This window comes from Eurypyga helias, unplaced genomic scaffold (genome assembly GCF_000690775.1).
Source record: "Eurypyga helias isolate BGI_N326 unplaced genomic scaffold, ASM69077v1 scaffold27766, whole genome shotgun sequence".
Classification (NCBI taxonomy): domain Eukaryota; kingdom Metazoa; phylum Chordata; class Aves; order Eurypygiformes; family Eurypygidae; genus Eurypyga; species Eurypyga helias.
The window spans coordinates 5,421-17,354 of NW_010258956.1; the positions used below are offsets into that span (position 1 = coordinate 5,421).

Consider the following 11,934-nt stretch of genomic DNA (forward strand, 5'->3'; position numbering starts at 1 on the left):
CGGTGTTATCTGGCTGGGAAACACTGACCAACTTACCTTTCGTTCAGTTGGCAAGAGACAGTGGGCTGCGCTCCCAGTGAAGCTGATGTCTGAACAGTGGCCTTCTAATTATCCTTCCTCTAGGGCTTGAATGGGGCAGCTTCTGCCCAAAGCAGTGTCAGTGACCTCTGAACCATGCACCCTTGTGCTGTTTGATCTGCACCTTCCTAGCAACTACCAGAATCGCATGCCTGTAGGGGAGGATAACATGTCCCATGGGTGACTGAAGAGAAGTGACAGTACTGTTGGAGTCCCTGTAGCATTTGGAGTCTCACTGCATCCATTCAGATGTGAGCAGTGCTGGGACTGCTAGGAACAGTCTTCCAGGGCATGGTCTCTAAGCTCTCTGTCCTTGTTTGCTGCTAAGGCAATTCCCAGGATGGGATAAAAGCCTTATATCCTAGACAAGTAAAAATGGGAAGCTCAGTGTGCTGCATACAAGGTGGATCTCTTGCCTACCTCCTTTTAGCTCTAGCTAACAGCGGGTATGCAGGAGATAGCAGTCTCTTTACGTGGCTGGAAGGATGAGGGTGCAGTGACTGGGATACCCCTCACTACTGATAGCAGTAACCATCGGTGGTTGTGGGAGTCTAGGTAGGGGCAGGCTGGATAGAGGCGAATGTGTGCTGATCTGACAGCTGTGTCCTCTGCAGGCAGCCAGGGAGGCTTGTCATCTACCCAGCCTGGGCTGCAGTACACAGATGGCCAGACTATGGGGAGGGAGTGTCCAAAGCTTTTGGGAGCAAAGCTTCGCCTTCTAAAGGGCAACCTCTTAACAGTTCTTACGCAGCTTTACGGAAGCTTAAGGCAGCATTCAAACTATCTGTGACATGACGGGATTGCTCCAGTGCTGTCTGGCACCGTTTGCTTGTGGGCTTTGGTCCTGGGGCTTGTGTGTAGCAGGTGCTGGGGCAAGTTCCTGCTTGGTGCAGTCAGAGCACTGGTATGCTGCAGGCTGGTGAACTGCACCAGTTGTGGCCCAGTTCTCTATTTGGCTTTCCTGGGAAGGCCTTCAGAATTATTTCTGAAGGATGATAACGTAGGGATTCAGCCTGGCTCTGACAGTCACTCTTCAGCAAACTTCCTGTGTTGTGACCTTGATCTCTGTCGGTTTATCCCTTATGCAGAAAACAAGAATGATTGTTAGGCTGCAGCACCGAAGGGAGGGCCCCTTAGGAGGCAGATTTCATCGGCTATCATATTATGGTTGTTCCTGTGTGCTTCTGGAATACAGGTGACAGAAGCTGGTGTTCACTAGTGTCTAATGGCTTTTAAAAGTCTCTTCCTTGGTCTCTAAATACATTATCCTACCTGATGTAGGATCTGGATGTATGTGTTCATCTTGGTTATCTAGGCTGGATATGCCTAAGCATTTTTGATGCTTCTGAGGTTGTGTAGGGGATTGAAGAGGGTGGGTATGAGCAGTGAAGTGAGACTTGGTAAAGGAAGCTCAAATTGTAACCCAGAGGGAGAAGTGGGCTTGTGGCTCCGCTGAACCTTACTGCTCATGAGTGCAGCCTGGCTGCTTCCCTGGCTTCCCAGAGCAGGGTGGCATGTTGAGCATAAGGCCCTGACTGCTGAGTTGGCAAGCGCTGACCTTGTGAGGAATTGCAGTAGGACTATGACTTGAGGATGCTAGTGGTGTGTGACCTAGAGCATCTGCAGCTGAGAAGGCTGTTCCACTGCTCTAGGAAAGTTCCATTATGACTGAAGTTATATTCTGGGTGTATGCTGTTGGAATGAAGAGTTAAGTCACCAAAGGAAGGTGCTGGCTCTGTTTAAGGCCTATCTGAAGGTCTGGGAAGGTGAGTCTGGTCTTTATTGAAGCTGGTATGCTCTGGGGACTGCTGTAAAGGCTCCTCACATAGAGCAGCTCAGAAGAGGCTTCTGAGCATGCTGAGTGGAAACAAAGCATTACAGTGTGGACAGACACAAAGCTCTGCCTAACAAGGGTAAGACAAGACCTGAATTTAGGAGAAGAGACTTGCAGTTACAAGTAGTAAGTAGCTTTCTGTAAAGACAAGTTCAGGTATCTTTGAGGCTAGTTCTTGTGCCAGTTTAATGGGGCTTTTTTTTACAGCAAACAGGCATTCTAGCAGCAATGAGTAACATGATGCTAGGGATCCTGAAAATAAGATTAAACGGATGCCATGATAGTACCATGTGTTCATGGGTTTTGGTCCTGCTTCTGACAAACAGTGGCTCTTAAACCTTATGGAAACCCAAACAGGTTTCATGCTCCACTTTTCTCCAAGATTGGAGAGAACGTAGCCTCTGTAGCTGTCACAACAGCTACTGGAATGTGTGCAGTAGTTTTTGGAGATCAGAATGACAGTGCTGACCAGCCTGGGCCTGGTGAGGAAGCATCAGGCTCTTGCCTGTGGCTTGCTATTTGTAATAGATAAAACCACGTAATTCTTCTTACTTTAGATTATAGCAGCTCTCTGATCTAAAGGTAAGGAAACAACAAAAGGCTAGGCTCTTAAGAGCTGTTCTGCCATGTATTGTGGAGGCACACCATACTGAAGAGAGAACTGTTAGGGTTGTTGCTGTCCTCTAAATAACATAATAGGCTTTGGCTTGATATGCTCCACGTAAACATGCTGGAAGAATACTGGAAGGAGGAGGATGCTTCTGAGAGAAGGCTTCCCAAATACCTTTAGTGTGAACTCTAACAGTTAGTTCTTCAGACTTTAAGCTAAGAAGCAGTTTTCCTCTCCTGTATTTGGAAGGGAAGGTTTGTCAGTGATGTGCAGGTCGTGTCAAGGCTGTCATGCTTGTCCATATGTGTTGTTCCTGGAGGCAGTGGTTTAGTGTAAGGTGCTCCTTGTTTACAGCTGGTGACCAATTCTAGCTTCACTAAACCTACTTGGTGCTTGACCAAAGTTTATACTGTGAATTCTGTTGCAGCTGAGGTCTGTATCTGTAGACCTGAATGTTGATCCTTCGCTACAAATTGATATACCTGATGCCCTAAGTGAAAAGGACAGAGTGAAGTTCACTGTGCATACTAAGGTAAGATCATGGGGTAGAAGGTGGTCTGCATAAATGTTATGCAAGTAATCCGTGTATTGGTAATACACATACCCGTAAAGATGGGCTTGGCAGTGAAGGAAATGTAATTAGATGGAGCTTTTCTACTAAAGGTTTGAGGGTATATATTTTTGCAGAAACTTCAGATTTCCTAAGATTTGAACACACTCTTTAGAGAGACAAGGTAGCTGATAGACTAGATTGACTCTGCTAAGGAATCCTAGCTTGACACCAGAAGGCTGGGGGGTGGGGAAACTGGCTACTGTGCAACTTCACAAAATAAACTGCATTAATGCAGTTCCACAACAGTGCCTTTTCTTTAAATAGTCTCCTTAGTAGTAAGGCAGTCGAATGAGTGCCAGCTCAGCTAAAAGGGAGTAGGCGAGGCTCTTACTAGGCAGAATAGCTTCCTTTGGAAATGGACAGAACTGTTTCTAAAAGTGCTAATTTACAAAACAGTAAGGCTTCTGTATCTTCACTTCCAGACTACACTGTCAGCTTTTCAAAGCCCTGAGTTTTCAGTTACAAGGCAGCATGAAGACTTTGTGTGGCTGCATGATACACTCACGGAAACTGAAGAGTATGCAGGACTCATTGTAAGTACTTCCTAAAAAAAATGTAATTCTAAACAAAGGACTACAGTGATTTAAAGTGCATACTAGTAAGGGCATGAAGTCTGTTTCACCCGTGTTTCAGGACTCTGTTATTCCACATGCTTCCTTTTGCATTAATTCCCAAAAAACTTTAGTGTAGAGCTCTGTTAACTTTATATAGCTTGGATCAGGGAAAAAAAACCAAACCCAAAACCCCACCCTGATGCTTTGAGTTCCTGACTCTGTGGTGATGTTAATATGTGCCTGAAGATGACACAGGAAAGACTGTGTTCAGTGGAGTATTTCACTAACCTGACTCTAGAAGAGGCGCTGTGAGCCACAGAAGATGGCTGGTGCAGGGTGGATTATAGAGGCTGTTCCTCTGAGTTGGTTTCCCTCCTGTGGCAGGGGTAGCACAGAGATGGGAGGGATGAACAGGGGCCTAGACATCAACATGCCTCTGGAATTCCTGAGTGCAGAGCCTTGCTGGTTTGCCATGACCAGGCAAAAGGGCTTCCTTCCAGAGAAGGCTAGTGGTAATTTTGGAACACTTTTTATTCTCTGGCATCTATCGCTAACCAATTCCTCGGCTAGATACCTCCAGCACCTGCAAAGCCTGACTTTGATGGTCCCAGAGAGAAGATGCAGAAGCTAGGGGAAGGAGAAGTGTCTATGACAAAAGAAGAGTTTGCCAAAATGAAGCAAGAGCTAGAAGCGTAAGTAGAATCTCTGTGCCTCTTGCAAAAGCTGCACTTGGAGGAGCCTTCTGGGAGAGCAACTTATTTGGTGGTGACTGTTTTGAAGGGTGTCTGCTGCTGTGTCATCTTTAATCTGGGCTATTGACAAACGTTTCTCTCAAACTGGAAAACTTCCTAGATAAAGAGATTGGAAGCAGCTTCTCTATCACTAGCTAGCTCTTCCAGCAGCATGCCGGTGAATATTTTCACCAGGCAAATTAAAGCAATCCTTTGTATGTTGAGGAATGCAGTACAAGAGAGGAGCTCAGTCTGTTCTTCCCTTTCAGTGAATACCTCGCTGTCTTCAAGAAGACTGTATCGTCACACGAAATCTTCCTTCAGCGGATTTCTTCTCATCCTGTGCTTAGCAAAGATCACAGTTTTCATGTTTTCCTAGAGTATGACCAGGATGTAAGACACACTTTTTTTCTCCTTTCTGAGTGAGACAGGATTTTAGGAGTGCTGTCACTTTTTCTGGGCACACTCAAAATATTATGTAAATCTATGTGCAGCATCAGCAAGCAGATACTGCCAATACTTCTGTGAGATGATTCTATGATGGAAGCCTGACCTTTAGACCTCATTCTGCTATAAATCTCAGTGTTACTTAATCCTAGTCAAGTTGGTTAGGAAGCCAACTTTGTATGTCTTATCTTAGGAATGTGGTTCAGGTGTACCTGTGTTGTGTGTTGCGTGGTCCTAAAATGAAAGAACGGAGATGTATTAAAGTCACGCCTAATTGAGCGATAGGTGCTGGTCCACAATATGTTAGGAGAAACTGGGCTGTTCCTGGGAATGGGAAAAAAATCTGTGAAATAGTTGAATAAGTTGTAGTCAAGCCATTTGTTACAAGAGCCATCTTAATAGCTGTATAAGCTGTATAATGGAGAAGTTGGAAATCAGCCTGCCCTGTCATATGCTAGATATAAATGATGTTACTACACTGCAGGTCTCAAAATAGGCACCTTTCCCCACCCCCCATCCCCCTCAGGATAACTTCTGAAGCTGTCTTGGTCTCTCTGTTGCAGCTGAGTGTTCGGAGGAAAAACACAAAAGAGGTGTTTGGGGGCTTTTTAAAAAGTGTGGTAAAGAGTGCTGATGAAGTCCTTTTCTCCGGAGTCAAGGTAAGGTAGTTGGTTTATCTCTTATCCTAATCTTGATTGCTTCTTGCTTCCTGCTCCAGGGATGTTAGCTATGTCTGCCTCAGGCTTGATGTGAGTGACAGGTTAGCGTTGGTAACTTCCTTGTTGCTGCTGTCCCAGGTTGGGTGGGGTAGCCTGTATCAATTGTGGCTTCTGTAGAAATTAGACATTGACGATGTAGGCTGTTAAACTGAAGTGTATACTTAGTTTCTGGTGGATGCACAAGAGTTGCCTTAACACAAGATACTGGTGGGAAGGAAAGAATTATACCTTCAGCAAATGTGCTTGTGGGGTTTTTTTGTACTTCGGAGCTCTGAATAAATGTGATTTATGGGTTTCTGCTTGCACTAGATGAGATCAAATACCAAAGACACCTGTAACTGGTCCAGCTTCAGCTTTTCTATCATGTTGCTGCAGTAGCTTGTTCCAATAGACTTGCTGCCCTAAACACAACCTTGTGAAACATTACAGTACCTGCAATGTTTGGCGTGGATGTGAAGCAAGCTTGTAAACTGCTTACTACTAGCTACTGTGTTGCAGCAGGCCTGGGAAATGAAATTCCCACAGTTTGTAACCCTAAGGGCTGTCTGGTACCAACTTCCTGGTTGCTTCAGACAACCTGCAGCATTGAATAGTTGAGTGTCAAGTCCATCTTCACTTTACTGTGAAAGAAACTTGCCCAACAGCTTGGTTTGCCAAACCCTTGGTTCAGGATCTTGTCTTGAATTGTTCTTCAATAGAGATTGGTGGGCACAGTGCTCAGATGGCTATGGTTATTTCTTTGGCCCTCCCCAAAATAGGGGAGGGCTTATGTTCTGCAGTAATGTAACTGACTTAACAGGTCATACTCTCTTTCAGGATGTAGAAGACTTTTTTGAGCAAGAGAAGACTTTCCTTGTAAACTACTACAACAGAATCAAGGATGCATGTGCAAAAGCAGATAAGATGACACGATCTCACAAAAGTGAGTATTTTTCAAAGACCTTTCTAAAGACCTTGCAGTCTTGCAGATTTCAGCCTGAAAACCTTTTGTCTTGTTCTTGCAGATGTTGCAGATGACTATATTTATACTTCAGCTTGCTTGAACAGCCTGGCATTAGAAGAACCTACAGTTATCAAGAAGTAAGCAATTCTAGCTGTTCATAAACATATCCTGACTCTGGGAATATCAAGTTCCTTCTGTAAAATCCAGGGGACTGAGTCATAGCTGGTTTGAGTTTCTTGAATTGCAAGCAAGTGGCATTGAAACATTTTCCTCTGCTTCTGGTGTGGCAAACCTATAACTATCAATTGCATCTGGCTCTTAACTAGCTGATTTTTTGCCAGTTGAGCAATAGAGCTGAATTGTGCTTGTCATCAAAGCTCCTATTAAACAAAAGCCTCCTTGAATTTTTTCAGGTCATGAAATCCCAGAGAATATGGGAGAAAGGGGTTATGCATCTGTGTTCTAACATGCTGTTAAATACAACCACAGCTTACACTGGAACTTTGAAGTTCCAGAACAGTCTGGGTTTTTTTTTTTTTTCAAGCTACAGAAACCTTGTCACCTCTTCTGAGGTGAATTCTTCCATCTCTCTAAATTTTGCTATCAATTTACCCAGACCTTGTTAAAACAGAGTATATAGCTGAATAAACACAGTTCATTCCTCTTGAAGAGTATCAGGGAAACACTCCACAAGATCTCTATGCTCTAACAATCAGTATTGTTAAACTGGTGTCTAGCTGCTCAGCTCTACTAGTCTGTTAGGCTGGAATCCAGCATCTCTGGCACTGAACCTTCTGTCCAGGTCTTTACCTAGACCTGATCTCTTTTCAAGCCCTAGTATGAGTCTATATGGAGGAGTAAGCTCCAGCCTTCAGCTTTTTGGTTTCCTGCTAATTGATCCTGGCACTTATCAGACTAAGAAGTATCCAAAACTTACTTGTATGTTGCGGTGTTTTGTTTTATTTTTTTCCCAGGTACTTACTGAAAATTGCTGAACTTTTTGAGAAACTCAGGGTAAGAGAAACTTTGGAGGTGGGGAGGGGAAAGAATCTCTGAGTCTGGATGTTGCTGTTTCCTTTTACATACCAGCTCTGATGTTTTCTGCAGAAGGTAGAGAGTAGAGTTTCATCTGATGAAGACTTAAAGCTCTCTGAACTGCTGAGGTACTACATGCTCAATATAGAAGCTGCTAAGGTGAGAACAGTTTTCTTTTTGAAGCTTTGTTTTATTATGGGCATCATGATTCACTAATGGTATTTGAAGAAGATAAGAAGGTGGACCCCTGTTTTGCCTAAGGAACCTGACACTCGTAAACCATGGCAGAATATATTAACTATACTGGCTAGCTGCAGTCCATCTCACTTACAAAAGGGCTGTTTAAGATCTCTGACTCAGTTTTTCTCTGGCATGTTGGAACTAGATTATCTTTGAGGTCCCTTCCAACCTAAACCATTCTATGTAGAACTCCTCTTTAAATTTCTGTGAGTTAGAGCAAACTGAGTTTGAGTATGCAGTGTGTTCTAACCCTTCCTCTGCCCAAGTGCTCATGACTTGTCAGTAAAACCAATGGTGACTGATTAAAAATCCTGAAGTAAATCCCAACTACTAAAGTGCTTTATCATGGATGTGCTGTAAGGTGTGAAGGCTCTTGGAGTCTGGACTTTCAAGGGGGGGTTGATTGCGACTGCAAAAGCCTTGCCAGCAGCTCTTGTTTCTATTAAATCCTTGGCAAGAGGGTGCCTATGCTGAGAAAGGGTGTCTAGGTATAACCTGATGGGCCTCTTCATCTAGTGTCATGCCTCTAACGTCACGTACCCTGGGACATGCACTACAGGCTTCCTCTGGTGTACTGCTGTTTAGATGCTGAGACGATACAGCTGCTAGATGAGAAAGGAATTGGTGCTGAGGACCGTGCTGCTTCTCATGTCTAGCTTAGTCCAGTGCTTCAGTCAAACTTTCAGATCTCCAAAAAATTAAATGATAGTGTAATCCCTTAATAGAATTAGACTGAGGGAATTCAGAAAGTGCTATTCCTCCTCAGTGGAGAGGCCCATCTTACAGAAGGATAAAGCTACTTTTAAGGGAAGAAGCAGTCCTCAAGCTCCCTTGACTAAAGGCACAAGTGGCTGTCCTGAAGACTTGATACAGCCCTGGTAAAAGGCTCCTGTTGCTATGCTCTTAGCATAGCAGGTTATAATAACCTGTTGGAAGAACCAGAATCTGGTGCTGGAAGAAGTGAAACCTCCTGCTGCTAAGGGAGTTGTAACCTCAATTTGGGAAGCAGTTCTCTTAAGGGTTTGATGCACTATTCCTGTCTGCTTTCAGGATCTTCTCTATAGACGGACAAGGGCTCTTGTAGAGTATGAAAACTCAAACAAAGCTCTAGATAGAGCCAGACTAAAGAGCAAGGACGTCAGGCTGGCTGAGGCACATCAACAGGATTGTTGTCAGAAGTTTGAAAAGATTTCAGAGTCTGCAAAACAAGGTAAAACAAGCTTTGTTGTATCTGCTGACGGGAGATCTTAATGCAGTCCAGGTCTCCACCTGATCTTCAGCTGCTGCAGGCTTCTGAACACTCCTGAAGCAAGTAGTCTGGACATCCCAAAGGCAGTGTAGATGCCTGTAAAATTAATGCAGCTAAATATTTTTAAGAATGTTTTTCAAGCAGAGCAATGTCAGGACTAGACCAGCCTTAATTATAAGCCTCTAGTATTTGCTTTCCAGGCTGAACTCTTGCCTCCACCTGAAGGTAACTACTCAGGCTTCTAATAATCTCAAATTAGAACTGTGCAAACAGGTTCTTGCTCTGTCCCAGTACAGCTGAGTGCCTCATGCTTTTGGACAATATACAGCAGGAAACATGTTTTCATGGTACACAGGACACGCCTTTAATGATACTGGGTTTTAAATGTTCTGTGTTCTCACAGAGCTTGTGAATTCTGTGTTTTTCCAGTTGTCTCCCTACAAAACCCTTCTTAGATAAGCTGTTTTCTTGCCAGGATGTCAGTGTCACATGAGGAATGCATGTTCTGGCTAGAAAGAACAAGATGGAATCTTGAACACTTGTGGTCAAGTACTGTAACAAGCCATAGAACAGAACTCATGAAACATAAGGGCATCACTGAAACTTCAGTCACACTTTGTACATCTGTCTTATCTATTTTTATTTATTTGTCTTATCTCTGCTCTGGTCTCCCTACAGAACTGATGAGCTTCAAACAGAAAAGAATAGCAGCATTCCGCAAAAACCTAGTTGAAATGGCAGAACTGGAAATAAAGCATGCAAAGGTGTGTTGTTCTTTCTGGAATTTAACAGGTGTAGCTTGAGAGAAGTAAATTCTGTGTAACTTGGGGGATTTTCTGGGTTCCCTTTGAAACTAGGAAGTGTAAAATAGAACAGCTGGGCTCTTTAGCAGAGATCTGAAGAGGGGAAGGAAAGCAAGTGAAAAGCTGTAGGTATAGTGCCTACAAAGAACAGATGGTGAGTCTTCTGTGCCATGCAGAAAGTCTGTTTTCAACTTGTCACTCCTAGGACACCAGCCTATTGCACTGCAAGTGAGAAGTCTCAATTTGCAGGTGGTACACAACAGCTCACCTAACCTCCCGTGCAGCAGCCTCATCTATGGGGTTTGACCCCTCCTGCAGCTTGGAGGCAGCAGCTGCCTCAGTATTCCCATGTGCTGTGAGAGCACATCCTGCAGGTTGTGAGCTTGCTGTCAGCCCTGCTCCCTTGGTGTGTCAGTGAAGGGACATCTGGCTTTGTAGCAGCCTCTGCCAAGCTTTACTGAGCAGGCTTGAAGCAGGCTGCGGAGACCACACTGTGTATGGCCTGCTTAATCCAGGAGAGTGTACTCGCGTTACAGAGGCTGTTTAGTGTAGAGGACAAAGTAGCAAGACTCAAGAAGAGGTAAGTGTGCATCAGCTTCTTTCAAAAAAGGAAAGTCTAATTTCCCACTCCCTGTGAGTCTTAGACTTCAGGCTGTTTCAGTGCTGAGCTTGAGTGTGATGTACAAAAGGCTTGACAACACTGCTCAGTTTGGCCCACTTTTCAAAACTTACTGCTCTCTTGTCCCTCTCGTCCTGTGAACTGAGTTACGCTGCAGGCCTGCAGGAAGTGGCAGATGGCAGACTGATCTTCTGATGCTTTACTGCTTGAATGCTTCTCTTTGCAGTGTAAGCTCTTTAGCATTGTCTGGGGCTACAGAGTCCTGGGATGGACCTACTATTTTGCAAGCTACTTCATTGTGGAAGGTGGGATTTAAATTATCAGTCATACTCATCTGAAACTGATTCTCTTCCTTTCCAGAACAATGTGTCTCTCCTGCAAAGCTGTATTGACTTGTTCAAGAACTAAGGCGCCTTATTCTGAAAATGTGAAAAAAGCATCAGTTGCACTCAATGGCCGGGGGAACTTTATTGGCTTGACTTCTTCATTAGCTTAAAATAAATGTCACTGAGGTTCTGTTTAACTAATACTTAAACATGTTGATAGTGATACATTGACTTTCTCGGTGTACATATGAGAGCCGAATTGTGTATGACCTTGTCTGGATGTAGCTAACATCCTGTTGGCTGATAACTCAAAATGAGTCAAATGTAAGAAATCCATTTGCTGTTGACTGACTTCATCTAGCAGAAAATGTTTTCTGAGAAGAACTACTTTTTTGCAGGATCATAAAGTAATCTGCCTCTTCATAGCCCTGATGTATTTAAAACTTGCAAGTGGGAGTGACTTACCTAAGTGTAGTAATTTTATAAAGTAAATATCTTAACATTCCACTTCCCAGACAGATTTATACTACAATATATTTTGAATTTCTATAACTGCATTCAGTATTTGTACACTTGGGTGATATGGCAAATAAAGATGTCTGATACAACAAGTTGTTGCTGCATGACAGGACTTTGTGTGGGATGTCAGATGACAAACTGAGTGTTCAGGCACAGAACTGTCACCAATTACACATCACCTGGAGCTCTTTGCTCACAGTACGAGGGGTAAATATTTGACTCCGTAGGGATTGTTCTTGGAATGGGTGTTGATGTGAAATGTGGGGACTTCAGGTCATGTTGCTGTTGGAGTAGCTCTCTTGAACTTTTTACTTCCCCAGTGCTGCACACAAAAGAATCAAGCCTTTCAAAAGCACTGATATGTATAGATGGCTTTGACTTCAGACTACTTCACAGTACTTGATTTTGTCAATCTTTCTGCTAGCAGCAGGAGGCTCTTTAAAACTTCAGGGCTTCTGGAAGCATAGTCCCTGCCAGTCAAACCTCTTTAAGCTTAATGTGGCCCCTGCCATAGCTGAGGCAGCACTGCCTATAAACCCCTGGCTCATCTCCTCGCAGGCTGGCCATAAAGTTGGTGATGTGGATGTAGGTGAGCAAGCCATACCTTTCTAAAG

The 11,934-nt window shown here is 43.8% G+C and overlaps 1 protein-coding gene across 1 annotated transcript; it reads left to right on the forward strand.

The window, feature by feature from the left end:
* The first annotated feature begins 2,949 nt into the window (after positions 1-2,949).
* SNX5 (sorting nexin 5) lies at positions 2,950-11,404 on the forward strand. Its single transcript, XM_010154542.1, has 12 exons — positions 2,950-3,054; positions 3,558-3,668; positions 4,270-4,381; positions 4,690-4,813; positions 5,431-5,526; positions 6,403-6,508; positions 6,591-6,666; positions 7,504-7,543; positions 7,637-7,723; positions 8,855-9,014; positions 9,732-9,817; positions 10,836-11,404. The coding sequence occupies exons 3-12, from the start codon at positions 4,308-4,310 to the stop codon at positions 10,881-10,883; spliced, it is 897 nt and encodes a 298-aa protein (XP_010152844.1). The 5' UTR covers positions 2,950-3,054; positions 3,558-3,668; positions 4,270-4,307; the 3' UTR covers positions 10,884-11,404.
* Positions 11,405-11,934: the final 530 nt, after the last annotated feature.

Coding starts and splice junctions, on each gene's coding strand:
- SNX5 (XM_010154542.1), top strand. CDS start 4,308: ATGCAGAAGCTAGGGGAAGGAGAAGTGTCTATGACAAAAGAAGAGTTT. Junction 4,814..5,430: donor TCCTAGAGTATGACCAGGAT/GTAAGACACACT, acceptor TCTCTGTTGCAG/CTGAGTGTTCGGAGGAAAAA. Junction 5,527..6,402: donor TCCTTTTCTCCGGAGTCAAG/GTAAGGTAGTTG, acceptor ACTCTCTTTCAG/GATGTAGAAGACTTTTTTGA.